At 39.9% G+C, this 23,966-nt stretch overlaps 2 protein-coding genes across 12 annotated transcripts in view; one reads left to right on the plus strand and one right to left on the minus strand.

The window, feature by feature from the left end:
• GSDME (gasdermin E) overlaps positions 1-10,168 on the plus strand; it is a 75,679-nt gene extending 65,511 nt beyond the window's left edge. Inside the window, exons 9-10 of the mRNA XM_019968869.2 lie at positions 3,574-3,647; positions 8,076-10,168. Of these exons, the coding sequence (XP_019824428.2) occupies positions 3,574-3,647; positions 8,076-8,306 (305 nt within the window). The 3' untranslated portion in view covers positions 8,307-10,168. The remainder of the gene's footprint in view (positions 1-3,573; positions 3,648-8,075) is intronic.
• A 3,364-nt stretch (positions 10,169-13,532) lies between these two features.
• PALS2 (protein associated with LIN7 2, MAGUK p55 family member) overlaps positions 13,533-23,966 on the minus strand; it is a 136,134-nt gene continuing 125,700 nt past the window's right edge. For 10 of the 11 annotated variants that reach the window (XM_070787937.1, XM_070787936.1, XM_070787939.1 and 7 more), the window contains one exon: positions 13,533-20,091. In XM_070787937.1, coding sequence (XP_070644038.1) covers positions 19,915-20,091 — 177 coding nt within the window. In that variant the 3' untranslated portion in view covers positions 13,533-19,914. The remainder of the gene's footprint in view (positions 20,092-23,966) is intronic. The other variant, XM_070787933.1, reaches the window with a different exon arrangement.

The raw sequence follows: 23,966 nt of genomic DNA on the forward strand, positions 1-23,966 counted from the left end.
GAAATTACTGCATTTTTACTGCTTTTGTCATTTAACCTCGTACTAGTTTTGTAGGTGATTAATTTACCCTTCAACATTAGATTATTATGAATTTTACTATATATTTACCTTTACCAGTGAGACAGATTTATTTTCATATGTTTTCTTATTACTAATTAGTACTCTTTCATTACAGCTTAAACAGGTTCCTTTAACTTGTCTTGCAAGGTTGGTCTAGTGGTGGTGAATTCCTTCAGCTTTTGCTTGTCTGGAAAGTTCTCTCCCCTTCAATTCTGAATGACAACTTTATCAGGTAGAATATTCTTGGTTGCAAGTTTTTTTTTTCTTTCAGTACTTTCACTGTATCATACCACTCCCTTCTAGGATGCAAAGTTTCTACTGAAAAACCTAATCTGCTGATAGCCATATGGAGGGGTTCCCCTGTAACTGTTTTTCTCTCGCTGCTTTTACGATTCTCTCCTTGTCTTTATGTTTTGACATTTTAATGTGGTCTGGGTCTCCTGGGTCTGAGTTTGTTTCCTTCCCCACGTTAGGAGAGTTTTCAGCCCCTTTTTTCTTCTTCTTCTGGTATCCCTAGGTGCAAATGTTGGTTTGCCAGATGATGTAGCATAGTTTCTTGAGCTGTGTTCGCAAAAAGATGCTGCTCCAATTGGGTGAATTCCACTGCTTTGTCTTTTGAGTTCAGTGATCTTTTCTTCTACTTCATCTAGTGTATGGCTGAAACCCACTAGTGTCTGTTTTGGTTCAGGTACTGTATTCTTCATTTCTGTGACTTAATATTTGGTATTTTCCTGCATTTTCTGTTTCTTTGTTGAAGTTCTTAGTGTTCATCCGTTCTTCTCCCAAGCTTGTTAAGCAGCTTTAGGATCATAAAGCTGCTTTTTGAACCCTTTAACAGGTAAATCACTTATATTCTTTTCATTCAGGACCTTTTTTGAGATTTTTATCTTGTTCTGTTTGGGACATTTTTCTCTGTTTCTTCATTTTCCTTGCTTTTCTGTGTTTGCTTCCATGCATAAGATAACACAGTCACCTCTCGCAGTCCTGAGGGAGTGGTCTCTCGCAAGAAAGAACCTTATTGTTCAGCCTTGCCCTAGCTCTCTCTTGTTTCTCAAACCTCTGTGATTGTTCAAGCAGCTTATTTTTAGTGGCTCCCAAGAGTTGAGGGTTTGTCAACACCTGTCAGTGTCCCAGAGAGGGGCTCAGACAGCACTCAGATTCAGGCTGGTTAGAGGCCAGACCTTCAGGCAGAGCTTTTAAAGTATATAAATATATATAGACCACAAGTGTAAATCCCACGAGCCAGAGCCTGGTGACCTGGAAATGTCATCTGGGTGGCAGTCACAAAAATCACAAGTTCCTTTCCAGGAGATGTCAGCACCCTGGAATGAGGCAGATAGAGCATAAAGGGTGGGGTTCAGGCCCTCCACCACAGGGAGAAGCTCGGGGTTTGAGTTCCCTCCTGAGTGTGGGTCGTGGCACCAGAAGGGCGCTTTACAGGGAGATTGTGCTCGGCCTCTCCTACCTGCTGCCGTGGGCTTTTCTTCCTAGTTCACCTGATGTGTAGGGAGTCGCTCGGCAGTTTGGGGTTTTTTCAGAGGAAACTCTTCCACATGCTGCTGTAGATTCAGTCTGTCTGTGGGAGGTGGTGAGTTCTGGATCTTCCTGTGGTGCTGTCTTGGACCTGCCTCCTTGTCCTTGTTTAAAGCACTGCAGTCTCAGCATCTGGCTGGTCTCCTGGAACCCTTTCTCCACCATTCTGTGACCTTAAGCATGAACTTCCCAGATCTCATCTGCTAAATACTTAGAATATGAAAGATCAAAAGTCATTTCAATTCCATAAACAACTGAAGAAGACTCTACTGTGTTTCAGGCACTGCCAGATGCTGAGGTAGGAGAAAAATCAACATCCCCACCCTCAAGGGAATTAATCAAGGGAAGTAAAGTAGTAAAATCAGATGGTAGGCTTCTCACGTGGTCCTAGTGGTAAAGAACCCACCTGCCAGTCTGGGAGACCTAAGAGACGTGGGTTCAGTCCTTGGGTCAGGAAGATCCCCTGGAGAAGGGTATGGCAACCCACTCCAGTATTGTTGCCTGGAGAATCCCATGGGCAGAGGAGCCTGGCAGGCTACAGTCCATAGGGTTGCAAAGAATTAGACACGAGGGCCTAAGTGCTGAGTTGCTTCAGTCAAACTCTGCAAAGCAGATGCTATTTCTTCATCCCCATGTCCTCAGCCAGGTTCAGGGTAGGAAATGACCACTGAGTAACATGGAAATAAAATATTTCCAGGAATAAGGGATGATGATGATTACAGGGGATTCAGGAGTCACCTGAAAAGTGAGGAGATGGAAACATGAACTGGTGAGATGACCGTGACAGTAGCTCAGCCAGGACGTCATGTTCCAGGTGACTGTGTTCCTGCCCTTCACAGCTGTGGGGATCTTTCCACAAGGCAAGGCTACATGTATTTACCATCTTCATCTTCCTGACTTGGAATCAGGGCCTCCTTGAGGATTTGTTGAAAATGGTGGATCCTCTCTGGAGATGAAAGCACACACAAGCTTTAAATGCAGTTTAGGGGGTTCACTGGTAGGACTGTATCTTCAGGGCTGCCCCATGCACCCAGCAGCCTTCCTCTCCTGGGAACAAGCCATGTTTCATTGTCCTCTGCTGGGTTTCAGCCTAAGTAGCACACTGCCCTTTATAAATAAGGCTGCTGATTAACGCAGGAGATGGAGGAGTTCCTGAGTGTTCCCTGGGCCAGATGATAGAGCAGATGACTCTTCTCTTTTGCCTTTTCAGCTCAAATGTTGTATCTCAAGGGATTGGGTCCTTTTAGCAATCTCATCTGTTCTATCCTGGGAGGTATTTAAAACCAGTTTGGAATAACACTCATCTGGATTCCCTGTTCCTGGGGCTGGGAAGGACCCTTCTGGTGCAGCCCCCAGGCATGCGCAGCTCTGTGTCAATCCTGAGAATCGCCAGTGCCAGGCCGGGGGCCCTGCACAATTCTGGGCTCAGGAGCTCTGCTGTGCCAGCCCTTCAGAATAGGTTGAAACAGGCTACATTTTCCCCCTACGACATGACTAGTGACCTAGGTGTAATCCTTTATAGTTTATTTAGTTGTCTGACATAGGCTAAGAAAAAACAACAAACCCGCCCTCCCCCCCACATTTATAGTACTCAAATGAGGAAATATGCTAGGAGAGGTATACCAAAGATCACTCCCCAAATATTTAGTGGGGTGAAACATAGCTCTTTTGTCACTAAATCCCAGGTTCTTTCTACCTTTCTGTGTTGACTAATTTTTCCTTGAGTCTGTACAGTTCTTTCTGATTGGAGAATTACATGCAAGAAATATCCTCTGGTGAACACAGAGCTGGTTACTTGGTCCCTACATCTATTTTGTAAAAGACTGTGCTGCTTGTGTAGCCCGCTTTGTTCATTTATTCTGCAATAACTGAGCATATCTGGCTGGCAGAGGACATCTAAGTTAGGTACAACCCAGGGGTTGGCTCTGCTTCCGTGTATGCTTTCTTTGGGCAGTGACTGATTCTCTTTTTTTCCTGCAGAAATGCCAGATAATGCAGCAGCTTTGCTGGGCACTTGCTGTAAACTCCAGATTATCCCTCTGCTGTACCACCTGGTAAGAACCCTCCCCGAGGGGACCTGGGGTTGGTAGGAACAGGGAAATGAGGGGGAGATGAATACCCAGCAGCTGATAAAACTTGTTAGGCTTTCTCAGCCACAATAGCCCTTCAAAATAGGTTAAAACAGGTATTACTAACCTCACATTCTTTTATACCCTGCCTACATCACACACACATAAGAAAACCAAAGCTCAGAGGGAAAGGAGTTATCTGGAGAACTTGTTAGCAGGGCTTGTCTTTATACTCCAGGTCTCAGGATTTCGGCATTTCTTGGAGAGAATTTTGGCCAAGGCTTGTTGCAGGGAAGGGGCCTGACACCATATTATTTGCCATGCCAGTTCTACGGCTGGACCAGTCTGATTCAGCACTGAATTCAACAGGGAGGTATTCAATAGGACGGCTTTGTCTCAGGGAGACTTTCATTTTCTCTTAGGAATATCATTAGCTTCATGCCCTCGGGAAATGTCATGGCAAGAGTAAGAGTTAAGTAATGATGAGCTTAGCCCTGAAAGTCAAGGTTAAGTTTTCCTTTTTAAATTACAAATTAGGTCATTAACAGAAGGAACCATCGACAGACAGGCCGGGGCAGCTCCTCTAATGTGGCTTCTGCAGGTGTTGCTTAGCCTGGGGCAGACAAGCAAAGCATCCCTGGTTACTTATTTTGAGGCCTGGTTCCTAAGGGCTGATGCCATCATGCTGTTTAGACCCAAAGAACTAAAGCCTGGAGCTCTGCGGCCAGGTCTGTAGAGCAGGTGCTGGGGTAGACTGCCTACATAGGACCCTGCAGTTTGTTACTCATCTGCCCTGGGAACTTGTCGGCATGGTGGTTACTGCCTTTGGTGCATCCTTGTGTAGCAGAGACCTGTGGAAACTGCAGCGAGGCATCATTCCAAGAAGCAGTTCAGATGTCATTCACAACTGAAAGCAGAGCCTCACCACCCAGAGGAATGCTGTGTTCTTGTACTTTGACCACAAAAACTGAACTACTTGAAAATGAACCAGCATGAGATTGTCCTGCAGCCAGCTGAGGGTAAATGCTGATGGTGCAGTTTGGTTATGGAAATGATATGTATCAGTATCTAATTGTCTGCAACGACAGTAGTCCTGCTTTCATAGCTTAGCTCCCTTTCATAGCAACTGAATATTTAGTATTTCCTAGGTCAGCCCCTTACCATGTATTTACAAAGCCATCAACTGCATTCAGGAAGTATATACAAAAAGAAAATACTACCAAGACCACATTAGTAACACTCTCTCCCAACCAACTCACACTTGGTCGTCATCCCTGAAGGTCTGCTCTAGGATTTGATCCCACATCACATTCACCAGAATTCAGCTGCTGGTGTTCTAGGAGTAGCTCTTAGAATGCACTTGGAGTTCTAGCACAGCTGGTATTCTACTTTGACGTAAAACTATCCACCCATAGAGTCATTTGTTTATATTCAGTAGCCCCACAAAAGTAAACAAATAATTTTTCTTTAAAGACCTTCCAGAGTGTCTTCATATAATCTCCCCTAGATATCGTAATAACATTTCTTAAGACAGCAAGGCTCCTGCTGGAACTTGGGTATCTTATATTTCTTATAGGGATTTACTTAGAGCAAGGTACAAAAATCTACCTGCATTCCTGTCTTGTCTGGTGGCCAGAGTAAGTTTGAGAGGCTTTCTGAAAGGCTTCTGAAAGAACAGTGTCAAATACACTCATACCTTTGCAAACTGGTGGAAGAAATGGTAAGAAGGTGAGTTTATAATCATCTAGAGAGAATGTTAATTTCACACCTCCACTCCTTCAGGTGTGACTGTAGTCTCTCTCATACCTAGAGGTGCCTCTGGGTGCCTGGGGTTGGCAGATGTTCAGAGAGGCAGGCAGGGTTTTGCTGGGCACTTTTCCACCAGACCCAGGACACAGCGAACTGTGCTGTTGGCAGGCTTCAGCCTTCGCCAGTGGAGCTCATTCTTATGTCACCAGATGTGGTCATGCTTAAATAAGAACAGACCAGATCCACTCTCTGGGCCACATGGTAAGGGAAGCTTCTGGTTACTGGGTGAATCTACAGATGTATGGATCTGTAAGGCTGGTTTTGATAACAGACACAAGAAGGTTTATATGCAAATGAGTGCCATCCTTCGGCCACTGGGGCAAGCTGCGTATTTCTTTTAGTAAGGCTGTCAGTGCTCAGGACATGTCTGGAATTCTTTTGGATTCCCTTCAGATTCAGTTAAAATTCACGCGTACTTTATAAGGCTTCATTTAAAATTTTACTCTCATTACTAATTTGATCAGGTTCTGAGTGCCTGTTTAAAATTCATATCTACTGGCAAATTTGTAATTACTACAGACTAAAAACAAATGTATCAGAGGCATTGCTCAAGACCCTAAAAGCAAAGGTTCCAATGTTCTGAGCAGTTGCGATTAGAGCAGCGTCTGATGTGACCTCTCTGAAGAAGTGAGGGTCTGTGTTCCAGGTGGGGTATAAGGTGAGCATGCCGGACAAGGTCCCTGTTCTTCTGGGCAACTTAGGTTTTAATACACAGAGCAAACAGGGAATAGCAAGAAGATAATGTCAGATACAGTAAGTAAATGAAGGCAATAAGATAACGTAATAGTGGCTGGGAGGTGGGAGTAGTGAGTGAATCTATGGAGAGAGGGGTAGGAGAGACCCATTATGTGGCATTTCAGCTGACAACTCAGAGATGAGAAGGAAAGTTCTATGGGAACTCTGGAGGAAGGTAGAAGGAAGAGGAAGGTTGAGGCAGAGAGCATCAGTAAATAAACTATGGTACCTACCTTTGAGGAGTTTATGCAAATATACATAGGAAATTCTAACACTTGGATTAAAGTAAAAAAAAAAACTTTATGCCCCGTGTATAAGAAAGTTACATTCTGACCTTTCTAATCTACTGGAATTAATGGATCCAATAGAAGGTAGAATCCAGAGAGTAGGGGTTTGGTCAGAGGACTACTTGGACAGTAAGGAGATCAAACCAGTCAATCTTAAAGGAAATCAACCCTGAATATTCACTGGAAGGACTGATGCTCAAGCTCCAATACTTTGGCCACCTAAAGCAAGGAACTGACTGATTGGAAAAGACCCTGATGCTGGGAAAGACTGAAGGCAGGAGGAGAAGGGGACGAAAGAGAATGAGATGGTTGGATGGCATCACCGACTCGATGGACATGAGTTTGAGCAAGCTCCGGGAGTTGGTGATGGACAGGGAAGCCTGGGGTGCTGCAGCCCATGGTGAAAGGTTGTTGTTGAATCACGTGAATACACCGGGATTCTTGGCCCCCGGAGGAGAAGAATTCAATCTGGGGCCAGAGACCAGGCTTGATCGCTCAGAGCTTTTGTGTAATAAAGTTTTATTAAAGTATAAAGGAGATAGAGAGAGAAAGCTTCTGACATAGGCATCAGAAGGGGGCAGAAAGAGTACCCCCCTTCTAGTCTTCAGCTGGATGTTATATAGTCACTAGCAGTCTGTTAATGAAAGAAAGGAATGTCTTAAAATTCAGAATGGCACCAGGCCCCTCACCCATAAGATGCATTTTGGGATAATCTTGGCACCAAATGGCTTATCCTGGGCCATAAAATGATTAACTTGAATTTTGAAGAAGGGCAGACTACCATACAAATAGTTTCATTTACATAGATTAGGGGAACAATATCTGAGTATAACATACTGGTTTGTCAAGTAGGTTCTGGGCCAAGAGGCAGAACCGACTTGGAGACAGAGTTTGGGGTAAAGGCATAGTACATCAGCATAGCTTAAGACAAACATTTCCATAAGAAAAAGGCATTGGTTATCTCTAGGCTCAAGAATAGCTAACTTCAGGCGAAACCAGGTGTCATTATGGCAACACAGTATTTTAAGAGAAACCTCCCTTTAAATTTGTATAGAGGAAAAAATATTGCTAGTTTGTTTCCTCCTGCTGCTTAAGAGAGATAAAAAAGTCTGACACTTGCAGGCTATTTCCTCCATTTGGAGACCCCTGGCCTTCCTGCCTGTTACCCTCTCATTTTCATCGACTCCAGTCCCCAGGTCTTGGTCTACAAAGACTGTGAAAAGTTTGTCCTTTCTTCCTCCTTGAGAATTCCAGACCCCTCTCTCCTTGGGGACCCCTAGATTTCCTATCAACCTGCCTAGGAAATGACTCTCTCAATGGGGTTGCAAAGAGTCGGACATGACGGAGTGACTGAACAACAACGGGCGACTCCAGGCAAAGTGGATAAAGTCAGGCCTGAGGTCCCTGCCTGAGCCAAATATATCCTGTCACAGTTCAAGGGTTTTCCCTGTTCTACTGGAAGAATTTAAACAACGTAACTAGTTTTTTTCCCCATAATTAGCTAGAAGTGCTAATGGTATTATCCGATGATGTGGACTTTCTATAATGTTTTTTGGTGATCTATTTACATGTGTCATTTTAGCTCCGTGCTCTGTCTCATGATGGTGTGTCTGATCTTGAAGACCCAGCTTTGGCTCCTCTGAAAGATAGAGAAAAGTTTGGGATCGTGCAGCGTCTGTTTGCCGCAACTGACATTAACCTGGAGAGAATGCAATCATCCGTGAAAGCTGCCAGCAGGGAGGACCCTAACGTCTTACCACTGATACTTTACATCAGCCTGAGTGGACTCTGTGCTTTGGGCAGAGCACAGTAACAGTGTCACGTGCGGATTACAGGTACAGGCACACCTCATTTTATTGTACTTCATAAAGTGAAGTTGCTCAGTCGTGTCCGACTCTTTGCGACCACATGGACTGTAGCCTACCAGGCTTTTCCGTCCATGGGATTTTCCAGGAAAGAATACTGGAGTGGGTTGCCATTTCCTTCTCCAATTGTACTTCATAGACAATGCATTTTTTTTTTTTTTTTAACAAATTGAAGGTCTGTGACAACCCTGTGTTGAGCAAGTCTATTGGCACCATTTTCCCAACAGCATTTGATCACTTGTGTCTGTCACATTGTGGTAACTCTCCCAGTATTTCAGACTTTTTCATTATATGTATCATGGTGATCTGTGATCTTTGATGTTACTATTGCAAAAAGATTACAGCTCGACTTGCTGAAGGCTCTGATGATGTTAACATTTTTTAGCAATAAAGTATTTTTAAGGTATATACATAGTTTAGGCATAATGCTATTGTACACCTTAACAGACTATAAGATAGTATAAAAATAAGCTTTATATGCACTGAGAAACCAACAAGTTTGTGTGATTTGCTTTACTGTGGTGGTCTGGAACCAAATCTGCAGTATCTGAGATCTGCCTCTGCGTGGTATCAGCTAAGGCTGGCTGCTTTTCAGCATCACCAAATACTGCCTCTGGGGCTTAGGTCACCATGGTAAATGATCAAGCAGATGAATTTATCTAATAGTTTAAGAAGTGGTGGCTTTTTGCATTACAAATCACCTTGAATTCAGCTACCAGTTACTCTGTACAGGGTTTTTTCATGGGAGGCCCTCCTGTGCTGCTAACCCAGTGTCCGAATTATAGACCCCAGCACCCCAGCTGGAGGAGGGTGGAGAATTCTAAGCCAGAGTAGTCAGACCTTTTCTCTGCAGGAAAAAAAATAGGTCCATTTATCACTTTATTTTCCCCACTTTCTGTTAAACAAAATAGATGAGGCTGACACTTTGATCCAAAAATTCATTTTAAATTATGAATGCTGTGGGGAGGCAATTTCTCTTCATAGAAGGCTACATTTTGAATGTGCTATATGCTATGCAGTGACTGAAAAATGAACTGTAAATGCCACTAGAGAACATAGTCTTCTGCTAAACAAAATTATGCTAAAAAATAACCTAACTGCAGGACATCCTTAGGGCCTAGTATATATACATATATATGCATTTTATTTATTTGACTTTGCTGTGCTTTGATCAATGTACCAATCCTATGTCTAGAGCAGTGTGCTGATTTTGCGTGCATGTTGGATGTTTAATTTGTAAAATGCTACATATTGTATCAAAGGAACTTTGAACTGTATTTTTCTTGTTTGTTCTGTTTTCATATCCTGCTATAAATAGCCTGAACTGTCTTCTGAGTGCCCCTAATGCCAATGCTAATATCCACTGGGGACCTGAAGCCACTTCTGCTTTCCCTCAGCAAAAAGTCGCTGCTCGAATTCGACTTACTTGGGGGGCAGCAGGCAGTGGGGATGAGGGCTAGCAGCTGGAACATGCTATGTTACTCAGCACCTGTTTTTATCTCAACATTGCCTACTTATTCCATTCCTGTGCTTCAGATTTTAATGAACATTAGTTAATAAGCAAGAAATGAAGAAAATAACCCTTTCATTACGTCTATTAAAAATCAGACTAAATCATGTAGCTATTATGCAAATATTTAAGATATGTAAGAAAGAAAGAGTTGTAACTGTGGTGGCAACAACATAAAAAAATAAGCACCTCATACACAAATTGGAAAGGAACGCAAAAGTCAAAATAGTTGTGCTGAGATGGTGGCACTATACCTGTTTTTTTCTGCTTTTCTGAAATAAAATGAGTATAAAGAACATACTGCAGATAGAATGTGTGATATGAATCTACTTGTATGAAAAACAGATATCCATGTATCTCAATGCCTGGGAAATCTCATTTAAGAGGTCACAAGAAACCCAACAGGGTCTGCTTTGAGGAAAGGATTTAGAGGTTGGGACAAGAGGCATTGGTCGGGGGCGGGGGGTGAGATGGGGTGGTTCATCTTTTAGAATTTTGTATGTATTATCCTGAGGTAAAAAAATAACAAAACCCTCCAAACATTAAAAACTAGACACAGACTTAAGACAGAAAGAAAAGAAGCCATCCAAGCAAGTACTGAAAGTTTGGGTTACATTAAACAGCAACTGAGGCAGTCTCTTTCCACAATGGCCCTAAGATTGGCCAGTAATCCTGTTGGACTGTGTTGTAAACATTAGCGATTGAAAAAGATGTGGGCATATGCTGCTACAGCAGATTCCCACTGGGATGTGGTGGATGAGGTAGTGCTGGGCTCCAGTGAGGGTGAGATGGATTCTTCTAACTAACTGGTATCCTCAATATTAAATATTAACTTTAAATATACCTTTATTTACTGCTTGAGATTCAGAACCATCCTTCTTTTAGTAATGAGATTTGGAATCAAGTCCTAGTATCCCAGAACACCTAGAAAACAGATAATAAATATAGTAGTATTTCCTAGAACAGAACAGCTGCCTTAACTCTATTTCTACAACTACTTCTGTTTCATAAATGGGGATAGAAGAAATGCTGACACAGTTAGTGTGGTGTGGCCCAAAAATGGCCGATAAAAGGTGTTCATGACCTAATAAATCCCTAGAACCTGGCAAAAAGGGTGTTTTTAAGGTACTGGACCTTGAGATGGACAGATGACCCTGGATTATCTGGGTGGACCCTTAAAGAAACCAGAAGGGTTAGTGAGAGATGGATCTGGCCAAAGAAAATGCAGAAAAAATGAGGCATGTGAAGAATTCAGAGCTGCTGCTGGCTCTGAAGATAGAGGAGGCTGGTTCAAGGACAAGAGAGTAGTTGGCCGGCCAGCCAGCAAGGAAATGGGGACTTCGATCCTACAACTGCATGGAAATGGAGACCACCACCAACCTGCAAAAGCCTGGATGCATATTCTCCTCCGGACCTGCAGGTAAGAGCCAGGGCAGGGCCTGGGAGACAACTTCGCTCTAGCCTCATGAGACTTGTTCGTGAGACTTATGTTGAATTATGGACCTACAGAACTGAGATGATAAGTTTGTGTTGTAAGCTGCTAAGTCTGTGGTAATTTCTTACTGCAGTGACAGAAAACCAAGGTAGTATAAGATGGAAGAGTGAGTCACAGTTGGACCCTTGAACAACATGGGTTTGAACTGCACCAGTCCACTTATATGGACACCCAGCTGTGTTTATTAAGGGAATGATGACTTTATGTAAAACCTAATTTTTGGGGAACATAAGTGAAATACTCGGAAGTAAAACATAATATTTTCTTGGATCAGTCCCCCAAGGCCAAAGAAATAAAGCAAACATATACAAATGGGACCCAATTAAACTTAAAACCTTTTGTACAACAAAGGAAACCATCAACGAAACAAAAAGGCAGCCAATGGAATGGGGAAAATATTTGCAAATGATGCTCCTGACAAGTGGTTAGTATTCAAACTATACACACAGCTCATATGACTCAATTATTGAAAAAACCCAACAAAAAATGGACAGAAGACTTGGAATAGATATTTTCCCAAATAAGACATACGGATAGCAAACAGGCACATGAAAAGATGCTCAACATTGCTAATTATTAGAAATGCAAACCAAACCCAAAATGAAGCATCACCTCAAAAGGGTCTGAATGGCTATTATCAAAAACTCTACAAATAACAAATGTCAGACAGGATGTGGACTAAAGGGAACCTTTCTTCGTATGTTGTTGGCAGGAATGTAAATTGGTATAAACACTATGGAAAACAGTATGGAGGTTTGCTCAAAAACTAAAAATAGAACTAACATGATCCAGCAATCCCACTATTTGGAAAAAAACAAAACCACTGATTTGAAAAGGTACACACACCCCAATATTCACAGCAGCATTATTTACAATAGCTAAGACGTGGAAGCAACTCAAGTCCCATCAACAGATGACAGGATTAAGAAGATGTGGTATAGACACAATGGAGTATTACTTAGCTATAAGAAAAGAATGAAATACTGGCACTTGCAACAATGTGGATGAACCTAAAAAGAATTATGCCTAGTGAAGTTAGTCAGACAATTACTATACAATATCACTTATATGTGGAATCTAAAAAATAAATACCAATGAATATATACACAAAACAGGCTCACAGACGCAGAAAACAAACTTGTGGTTACTAAAAGGGAGAGGGACAAATTAGGGATATGAAATTAACAAACTACTGTTTATAAAGTAGATAAGAAACAAGGATTCACTGTATGGCATAAGGAAGTATACCCACTATAATAACCTATGAAAGTGAAAGTGAAGTTGCTCAGTTGTGTTCGACTCTTTGCGACCCCATGGACTGTAGCCCACCAGGCTCCTCTCTCCATGGGATTCTCCAGGCAAGCGTACTGGAGTGGGGTGCCATTGCCTTCTCCAGGGGATCTTCCTGACCCAGGGATCGAACCCAGGTCTCCCGCATTCCAGGCAGATGCTTGAACCTCCGAGCCACCAGGGAACCTATAACGGACTAGAATCTGTAAAAATACAGAATCATTATGTTGTACACTTGAAACTACCACAGTATTATAAAGCAAATATATTTCAACAAAAAAACTAATTCTTTTGGAGACATCAGAAATACACTAGACCAGCAATTTCTGCATTGTGGGGTATGGAATCCTAGAAAACTAGCTTAGGAAACGAGTTGCCAAAGTACCTTTTCTGGAAACAGGCTTCCTGTGCTCACCCACATTCATGCCTCCATCTCTTGGTCGGTCCAGTGGGTCCTCCTCCCCTTCTCATAGCAGACCTCAGGGCTGAGCTATGTGCCACAGAAGGCGTTGTCTTTCCCACCAGGGTTTTTCTTTTCTTGGCTAACTGGGAAATGGCCCTAGTATTCATGCCATCTAAGCGTAGAGGTCTTCTCTTGATCCTGTATTTTAATCTTCCCTGTCTCTGGAATTCTTTAAGTCGTCTTTGAAAGCTATGGAATCTTTGGGCTGGGACAGATGAAACAATAATTAGGGTTTCCTTGTTAAAAAACAAAAGGGAGGCAGGTGAAAAATTTATAAATTTTGGTGGGAAAAATCTGACATTAGAAGCTTTTAACAAAGATGATTAGCAGTTCAAAGAAACTGCCCAAACTCACCTGATACCTTCTATATTTTATTATCTTCAAGCCTTATTTCTACCTAGAAATGAAACACTACATTTTCCCAATATTAAGTATTTATTTCTTTATATATACAAAAATATTTTACCAGGAGTATGCAGTCTCACAGATTGAACATTTCAGTAAATTTCATTTTGGACAACATATTAATATGTGAAAAGAAAAATTTACAGGGACAGTTGCTGAGAAGTCAATACTTAATTGTACTGCAGGTAGATTTTATTTATACAAGGACAGCAATAATGTTTCTTTTGTACAGGTACTAGTAATACAATTACTTGGAAAGCAGTAGCAATTAATTTTAAACTTTTTCACCTTTAGCAGCTTGTTCAGCTTTAATTTTTTGGTTGTTAACAAGTATTTTGCCCTCCATTAAAAAAAAAAAAATCTCTTCTACCATCATTTCACAGACTAGAGGTTAAAAAGAGCATGCATATGTGTTCAAAACAAAAATATACCAAAATGAAATGGGGGGAAAAACACCCAAAGTCCTCACATCAAATTTTCATCATGGGTTCTTAATAGAGCTAACATAACATGTGGAAAGTATACCAGATGCTGAACCCCAGTGTTCATTCTTCTAGCAAAATCCAAGATAACATTTTCTTAAACATCAATGTTACTGAAGAAACAGGAATCAGCAGTTCTTTTTTAAAGAGAACACACAGCCAAAAGAAGTATTTACCTTGTATTTCAGTTACAGATGGAGATCAGCTATTCCTCAAATCAAGTTCCACTAAAAAGACTAAGGCATTTCTCAGTTAGACCATGTCTATCAGAACAAAGTATGTTCTGCAAAGTCTGCAAAGGTTACTCACATCACTGCCTGCCTCTTGTATTTAAGAATAAGACGAGAACCACATATTTTAATTGGTAATGACTTATGGTTTAGTGATGGTAATAATATATATAGCAGAGTTTCCCTCATCCTCCAAGCTCCCAGGCCTCCTTGACTGATGTGAAGAAGGTTAAGTTTCAGGCATAGTTTGTCATATTTGTATGTTTCTACCCTGGGTTGCTGTGACTAAAGTGCAATAAAGATATTTATCCCCAACTTTTAAAATAAGACCTTTTGGCTTTTGCTCTGTGTTAGTAACAGTACTTATTCACTGGGACTCAAGACGGATTTACAAGCATTAAGTCATTTAATCTGCCAAGTTGTAAGTGGCATTTACATCATCTGTAGATGTGTTCATTCAGTTTGTGCTGGAGATTAGAAAACAATTAAAGCTGGTAGGGGGAAAAAAAAAGAATTGTTGCTTCTGGTCAGCTTTGGTGTATGGAGGCAAGTCAGATTTCTCATAGCACTGCAGTATCAGCCAGTGGCCCTGAAGCAGGTAGAGAACAAAACTAAAAAAAAAAAGCAGTCCTATTGGATTCGTGGTCCCCCAACTGGAGGTAACTGAATATGTTTCCCCTTTTAAAGAAACAAATGCCTTTTAAACTTAATACTATGGGTTGAACCATAGGGCTGCAGTGATAAATTTCAGGCAGAAGAATAAGGTACGCAGCTTTAAGGGGCAAAGATCAGAGTGTCTTCAGATGTAATAAGAGTACTGGATTGCTTACTTAAATTTTGTTTGACTTGTGAGTGGTCTGGTTGGTAAGGAGGAGGATTTCCTAAAGGTCTGGACTTAGAAAAGGATTCTGAACTCAAGACCTCCTGACCAAGGCCACTAAGAGACCAGAACACAACCTCTTTCAGGCTGGAACAACATCCTCACAGCTGTTTTAAAACTGAAGGCAGAATTTCTAAATGGTGTGCACCTATCACTATGTTACCTCCAAGAGAGGTACACTTTAAAAGAACTAAAAAATAAGCCAACTCAGGGCAAATGAATATATATAATAAACAGATAAAGTAGCTTAATAAGGAATTTCCAATTTACCATTTACCTCATCAGAGTTATAAATTACGGTGAAGATAAATATTAAGTTAGCCTTATTTAACAAGTGTATTATTAAAAGGGAGATGTAAATTTTCTCAGTGGTCATATGGTCAGGAGTCATAATTAGGATCTCAGCCAGTAGAACTGCACCAGCTCTATTTTTATAAAAAGAGAGACTATTTTAAAGAATGCAGTGCAGTGTACTGCAGAAGTAGTGCAAATCATGCTTTTAAAGTCTTATCTTAGAAATGAGATAGCATCATTCCTTCACTTTCTAGTGTTTTAAGGACTCATTTTTGATTCTGTGTACTAAGTCATTCCAGAAACACACAAAGTAATATGGTAAATTATGGAAAACACTAAAAATAAAACTTGAAGCTAGCAAAAATGCAGTTAAAAATAATCTTACCTTAAGAAAATTATAGAATTGTTTTCTTCAGACATATAATGTATATGTAAAAAACGATATGAATTATTACTCAATTGTATTCTTAAAAGTTTGTGAATATTAACTTGTTCTATATACAATAATCCTGTTATTTAAAATACTGAATTTCTCCTAAGAACTCCAAATCCATTACAGATGTTATTACATGAATTCTCACAACAAATCCAAGAGAAGGGCAGGTACTATAATCTCTAAGCCTGAACCATATCTCAAATTCATTTGAAGGTTTAAATAAGTATTTCCCAGGAGGTTTCCATCCATGACTCTGTCCTTTTTCCCTAAGAAAATAAAATTAGAATACCTTTCTGAGCTTAATTCCAAATATGTTTTTCAGAAAGGGGATTAGTATCTGCCTCAAAGTAAAACCAGAGCCTCTGAAAACTATGTGAAAAGTTTCATAATGTCTAAGAATTTGGAAATAATTAAAAATGTAAGAGCATTAGTTATAATTACATACTGAACATTTTAGTATTATTCATATATCTTGGGAGAATTTTACATATTATACACATAGCTGTATATATATATATTATATATATGATGACTCAAACATTTAAAAAATGACCTGCTAGCTATATACAGAAAACTTCAGGATTGCTTTTTCCATATGTAGTATAAAGACTCATCACTATAAAATTATTGGCTCCCTAGCCTGTGGTTCCTGGAAAATGGGGTGTTGTTTCAGAAGTCATAAAAGTACAATGTTAAGTAGACCAATTTTCAAAACTTTAATATTTACCAGTTTAAAATAATTATACCTAACTCCATGGCTATCCATCTGAAAAATCAACCCCAATCACTGGATTGTGACACTTGTTGTTATCCATAAAAACAAGTACAAATTTAAATGACTCTTTAAAACAAAGATCATCTTCTATGGTCACTGGGATATTACAGTCAAAGCAGTCAGTACCTGGCCATAGTCTATAATGCTACACTAACATATTTTATTGCTAATTTGAATTCTTTTCTAAATTTGTGTTAATATCCAATTTGCTCTTTTAAAGAAAACTTGTCCTTATAAGCTATTATATTAAATTTACTAGATTCTAGAATCTAGGGTTCAGGCTACTATTGCTGTACTGGGTTTATGATATGATTTCTACCTTAGAAAGCTATGTTCAGCAGTTGTATGGTAAAAGTAAACAAAGTCTGATGTATTGGATAGTATTTTACTTGACACTATCCAAATATCAAACAGAAATGGAAACTGCATAATCAAGGCTTGGTTATAATAAAAGGAAAAATTCTACTTGAGTGCATCACATTTATTACACTAGTTACAGTTAAATGACTTATCCAGGGACATCAACTCTATGGATATGGGATATTTGTATATTTAAAAATATATATAATATTTAGCTGTATATAAATAATCATGCCCTGAATGCTGAATGTGGATGCTCACCTGTCTACAAGGAATCCTCAGGTGCATTACTATGTTGGCACATTGTTTCCCAAAAGCATATGCACGCATATTTTTAACAATATTTTTAATGTCACCTTAAGCTATTTTCTCTTCAGTAAAGCTAGTTATCTTAGACCTTCCCTACAGGAGAAGTTCACATTCCCTTGATCACAACTATACTGTCATTGCTATAGGAGAATTCTGGGCCCTCTGGGACTTCTTGCCCCAGCAGAGCTCTGCTGGTTTCTACAGAACCAGATGGGACTTCACTTTCAAGTTCAATGACTCTTTATTGAAATAGATGAACTTTGCTATAAATTGATTCTTTTCGGCTCTGGCATCTAGATGGAAATGAAATCAACTGCATTGTTCCATTTTATATTAGGAGGAATCTCATGTGTATAAACTAGTTAGTCATGAATACCATTTATAATAGAAATAACTCAAGTGTAGACTGTTTTCTAAATAATGTGCACTTTATACCATGTGATAAGGCCTAAAATATGTCTGATGTAAAAACCATCTCTGTTGTGTCGATGGGTAAAATATCTTGTGGATAGACTTCTTGAGCTACTCCAGTGATCCCCAAGAGGCTGCAGGCAACAGCTCCAGTGATCCCCAAGAGGCTGCAGGCAGCAGCTCCAGTGATCCCCAAGAGGCTGCAGGCAGCGGCTCCAGTGATCCCCTAGAGGCTGCAGGCAGCGGCTCCAGTGATCCCCAAGAGGCTGCAGGCAGTGGCTCCAGTGATCCCCAAGAGGCTGCAGGCAGCGGCTCCAGTGATCCCCTAGAGGCTGCAGGCAGCGGCTCCAGTGATCCCCTAGAGGCGGCAGGCAGCAGCACGAAGGCACACTGCAGAAGACACCATACTTCCTGAGAATGTGAAAATAAAATTTCTCTTAAAATTTACAGTGTGTTGAGATGCTAAGTCATGGGACATCATCTCGACACTGTGCTTTGATTCATCTTTGAGAAGCCAAGACTTTGATGTAAATGTACGTGGTTTAAAAGTTACCAAAGTTACTAAAGGGTATGATCCATTTTGCTACCAATTTCCTATTCTAGGACAATGAACCTCCATACAGCTACTTGGGTGTTTGGTTTCATTGTGAAAAAGAACAGTGCCTGCTGCTTATTACCATGTATTTTCTCTTCCCTCTGAGTCCTCCGGGCTAGCATTCCATGTGACAGCTTAGCTGAGGGGAAAACAAATTTCAGCAGCCAGGGGTCTGGTGTCTACCACCAGACAAAGATGATCATCAAAGTTTAAGCACCTAACCTGTTAAGTGTGAATACTGTTTATGTGAAAAGCTAGCAGCAGTATAAAATATGGCTAACTTAGTTAAACAATAATCTGCATCTCTGAATATACTTTAGAAGAATTTATACCATCAAAGAATCCTAAAGGAAGATATTAACTGAGATGAATTTTGGAAATTTGTATATATTAATGTATCTAAAGAAGGAGAACTGTTTTCCTAATCAAAAAGTTTACTTCCTAAACAAAAAGTACATTTCCTAACAAATGTAAAAAAATATATAAAACATTATTTAATACATATTATATAATACATACACTGTACATATTATATAATATATATGTAGTCTAGTGAGATAAAACATTTGACAATTTTTTCCAAATTTCATAAATTGTTCAATGGATTTGGTTCACAACACAACAAACTGAAAAAATACCCTAATGATCACATCACACTTCAAAAAGCAAACTGATTGTTCACATAAACCCCCAACTGCAAACTGAGAGGCATTTTTCAGCATCACAGAAATTTTCAGAGGCATGATACATTTGCTGATCATATCCTAATAGAAAACTGTATAAAGCAATAGGTACACTTTCATCAGTTAAACTTTTACAATGGATCAGCTCCCAGAGTCATTCTGTTACAAGGTTTGCAGGATAAGGCACTCTCCCGGCCGGTGTGGCCTCGCTCGCCGTGTACATGTTAACGAAGCATCAGCCCGTCACTGCAACGAATGAGAGTGCAAGGTACTGCTCTTCATTTTTTCACGAGAGAGAGCATGAAGGGAAAAAACTAACATAGCTGCATAAATTAGAACGGATAGCCGTACAACTCTGAAATAATGAAGCTATGTTGCACTGAGCAGACTTCTGATGTCAGATTTGGATGGTGGTAGACTAGCTGTAGCACTGACATTAAAATTCTGCTTCTGTAAGAAATTGAATATATTAGGAAAGAAGGCCAATAAACCATTATTTTTTCCTAATAAGAGTAGCTGACCCTTCACTAAATACTGAACTAAATGACAGCTTTACAAAACTATTTCAAGTATTCATTATCACAGTGAAAATGTGAGACCAATGTTAGAGTGAATGATTTGAAAATTCCTTGGATGAAAAAGGCAAGGGTACTAAATCAAAACATATACAAAATGCTTCAACGCATTTCTTTATGTGATATGAATAGAAAGATTATCCATAAAAAGTTAGAAAAATTAAGATCAATTATATATTAGTACACCTTCTCAACCACATTTTATATAAAAATTCAGAATAGTGTACTGGTATTTCAATCTACACAATAAAAATGCCTGGACTTGGCAGATATCTTCTATCTGTGCATGTATTTATTCAGTAGGTTTATCTGTTGCAGTCACTTTTTGGAAAGTTTATTTGAATTGTGAACCTTACTGAATCATCAGTAAACCCAGCTGATTGGGACCCACTGTGGCTCCATTCTCAGTTTCTCTATGGCAGTCTGAAGTTTCTCAAAGGCTTTGTCTAGATTGTCATTGATGATGATCAGATCAAAATAGTGGTTGTACGCTCTCTGAATCCGTGCACTTTCATCCACTGTTTTCTTCAAGTCAGAGTCCTGGCAAAGAGTTTCAAGAGGAAAAGTTTACACAATGTATACTTATTGCTCACAATCAACTCAAAATGAAAGAAGAAGTAACTAGGATGGATATTTGAGTGTGATATCAATCCTCAAAATCTAATCTACATAGAGTGCTAAAAAATATATTACCATCTGTTCATATCCAGTCATTAAAGCTGCATTCATGTTTGCATTTTGAGTATTCTGTGTCTTCTGTTTCACTGATACTAAGAGAAGATTCCTAATTAAAGGACTATTGACAATAATCTTAGGGTGAAATCCAAAGTAATAAGGAATTATTGTAGGTCTCTAGCCTCCAGGTAGCACTAGTGGTAAAGAACCTGCCTGCCAATGTAGGAGATGCAAGAGATGCAGGTTTGATCCCTGTGTTGGGAAGATCTGGAGGAGGGCATGACAACCCGCTCCAGTATTCATACTTGGAGAATCCCAGGGACAGAGAAGCCTGGTGGGCTATGGTCCATAGGGTCTCAAATAACAGGACATGACTGAAGCAACTTAGCACAGCACAGCCCGACTACATCATTCTTCTCAAAATATTTTTACTTTATGGAGTCTGTAAATCATGGAACCCAAATTTCAGTGGCTGTTAAGCTCAATGCCAAATTTACTGCCTTTCTCTAAGAAAGAGAATCTCAGAAGAACAGTTTGAAGACTACATGCTCCCCACCCCCAACAACAACAACAACAACACACACACACACTTTAATTTGTTATATATTTCATTATTGTTTATATTTCATAAAATACTTCTAGTCATTCTGGAATATTTAGGGAGAATAAGTAAAGAACAGGTTTTTTCATGAGCAAGTAAAGCTTTTCATTAAACTGTTTTAAATTTCACAATACTTCTACAGGTTCTCCAAATATTCATTAAGTTCCTATTAAAATGTCTGTTTCATAATCCATGGATATAACAGTGAATAAGACGGAATGGGTTCTTACCATTTACTGGAGGAGACAAATAAGAGGGCAAATAAACAAAAACTTGCAAGTTGTAGTAAGTACTATGAAAGAAACCAACCAGGAACAAAGAATTTTAAGAGACCTACCTTAGACAGAGTGACTCTACATATGAATAAATGACATTTAACCTACCTAAATGACATTTCCAGTTGAGCTATTTCACATCCTGAAAGATAATGCTGTCAAAGTGCTGCACTCAATATGTCGGCAAATTTGGAAAACTCAGCAGTGGCCACAGGACTGGAAAAGGTCAGTTTTCATTCCAATCCCAAAGAAAGGCAATGCCAAAGAATGCTCAAACTACTGCACAATTGCACTCATCTCACACACTAGTAAAGTAATGCTCAAAATTCTCCAAAATTCTTCTTCAGCAATATGTGAACCGTGAACTTCCAGGTGTTCAAGCTGGTTTTAGAAAAGGCAGAGGAACCAGAGATCAAATTGCAAACATCCGCTGGATCATCAAAAAAGCAAGAGAGTTCCAGAAAAACATCTATTTCTGCTTTATTGACTATGCCAAAACCTTTGACTGTGTGGATCATAATAAACTGTGGAAAATTCTGAAAGAGATGGGAATACTAGACCACCTGACCTGCCTCTTGAGAAACCTATATGCAGGTCAGGAAGCAACAGTTAGAACTGGACATAGAACAAGAGACTGGTTCCAAATAGGAAAAGGAGTACGTCAAGGCTGTGTATTGTCACCCTGCTTATTTAACTTCTATGCAGAGTAGAAGAGAAATGCTGGGCTGGAAGAAACACAAGCTGGAATCAAGATTGCCGGGAGAAATATCAATAACCTCAGATACGCAGATGACACCACCCTTATGGCAGAAAGTGAAGAGGACTAAAAAGCTTCTTGATGAAAGTGAAAGAGGAGAGTGAAAAAGTTGGCTTAAAGCTCAACATTCAGAAAACTAAGATTATGGCATCTGGTCCCATCACTTCATGGGAAATAGATGGGGAAACAGTGGAAACAGTGTCAGACTTTATTTTTGGGGGCTCCAAAATCACTGCAGATGGTGATTGCAGCCATGAAATTAAAAGGCGCTTACTCCTTGGAAGAAAAGTTATGACCAACCTAGATAGCATATTCAAAAGCAGAGACATTACTTTGCCAACAAAGGTCTGTCTAGTCAAGGCTATGGTTTTTCCTGTGGTCATGTATGGATGTGAGAGTTGGACTGTGAAGAAAGCTGAGCGTTGAAGAATTGGTGCTTTTGAACTGTGGTGTTGGAGAAGACTCTTGAGAGTCCCTTGGACTGTAGGAGATCCAACCAGTCCATTCTAAAGGAGATCAGTCCTGGGTGTTCACTGGAAGGACTGATGCTGAAGCTGAAACTCCAGTACTTTGGCCACCTTCTGCGAAGAGTTGACTCATTGGAAAAGACTCTGATGCTGGGAGGGATTGGGGGCAGGAGGAGAAGGCAATGACAGAGGATGAGATGGCTGGATGGCATCACCTACTCGATGGAAATGGGTTTGAGTAGACTCCGGGAGTTGGTGATGGACAGGGAGGTTTGGCGTGCTGCGATTCATGGGGTTGCAAAGAGTTGCACACGACTGAGTGACTGAACTGAACTGAAATGACATTTAAATTGAGAACTATAGTGGAGGAAAGAGCATTCCAGGCAGAGGAAACAGCAATGTAAAATCCAAGGGGAAAATGGATACTGAAAGATAAAAAGACCACCAAGATGGATGGAGGACAAGGGAGGATGGGGTAATAAGTTGAGACAGCACAGGCTAGGTCATGGAAGACCTAGATGTGATGGGAAGACATCTCTGGATTATGATGGAGGCAGAGAAGATGGAAATGACAGCAGAATAGACATATATTTTGGTGATAAAATTATCCAGTTTAGCTGATGGGCTGAATATGGAACGTGAGGAATATGAATGAATCAAAAATAGCTCGAGTTTCTAGCTTGAATAAATGGATAGTTGCAGAAGACGCAGAGTTGGGTGGGTGGGAGTGGGGGAAATATGATTTTGGGTGGGGGGTAAATAAAACATTCTACTTTGTACATGCTAAGTTTAAGGTGTCTATGAGACATCCAGGTGCAGCTGTAATGTTAAGTAGGTGAATGCTAGTGTAAATTGGAGCTCAGGTCTGGGTTATCAATATAATAGGAACATCAGCTTAATAATGGTAAATAAGTTAATGGATTTGGTGAAAACTCCTAAAGGAAAGTAAAATAGTGAAGTGGGTTCTCAAGTAAGCTTGAGGGATATTAGTACTTATATTTTAGTTAATATTTTCACTGAGATCTCTAAATCAGTTTGAAACAACTAAAATATCTCTGGGTTTCCCTGGTGTCTCAGATGGTAAAGAATCTGCCTGCAATGCAGACGACCCAGGTTCGACACCTGGGTTGGGAAAATTCCCCTGGAGAAAGGAATGGCAACCCACTCCAGTATACTTTGCTGGAGCATACCATGAACAGAGGAGCCTTTTGTTATAGATGTATAAACAGGCCAACTTATAAACAAATCTTACCTAGTATAGTCATTAGCAATCTGTCCTATTAAAACACAAATCAATTCTATTTGACAATAATAATCCTGTGACAATTATCTAGTATACCATATAGATGGAAGAATAAAAACCTCTCTCTCTGTATGGCTATAGAATGATCTCCAGAATGTATTAGTAAGTGAAAAAGGCAGGCAGACTACTGTATGTAAGAAGCTACCTTTAATGTAAGAAATGGGGGCAGGAGGATACACATATTTATATTAAAAATTGTGAAAATAGCTACCTGTGTAGGTGGGAGGCTGGAGTACAGAGGACAGTAAAGCTAAATTTTGTTTGATTTAAAGATTTACTCTGGAACTATGAAAATGTATACAATTATATGACAAAATTAAATTCAAATAAAAAACAG

This window comes from Bos indicus, chromosome 4 (genome assembly GCF_029378745.1).
Source record: "Bos indicus isolate NIAB-ARS_2022 breed Sahiwal x Tharparkar chromosome 4, NIAB-ARS_B.indTharparkar_mat_pri_1.0, whole genome shotgun sequence".
NCBI lineage: Eukaryota > Metazoa > Chordata > Mammalia > Artiodactyla > Bovidae > Bos > Bos indicus.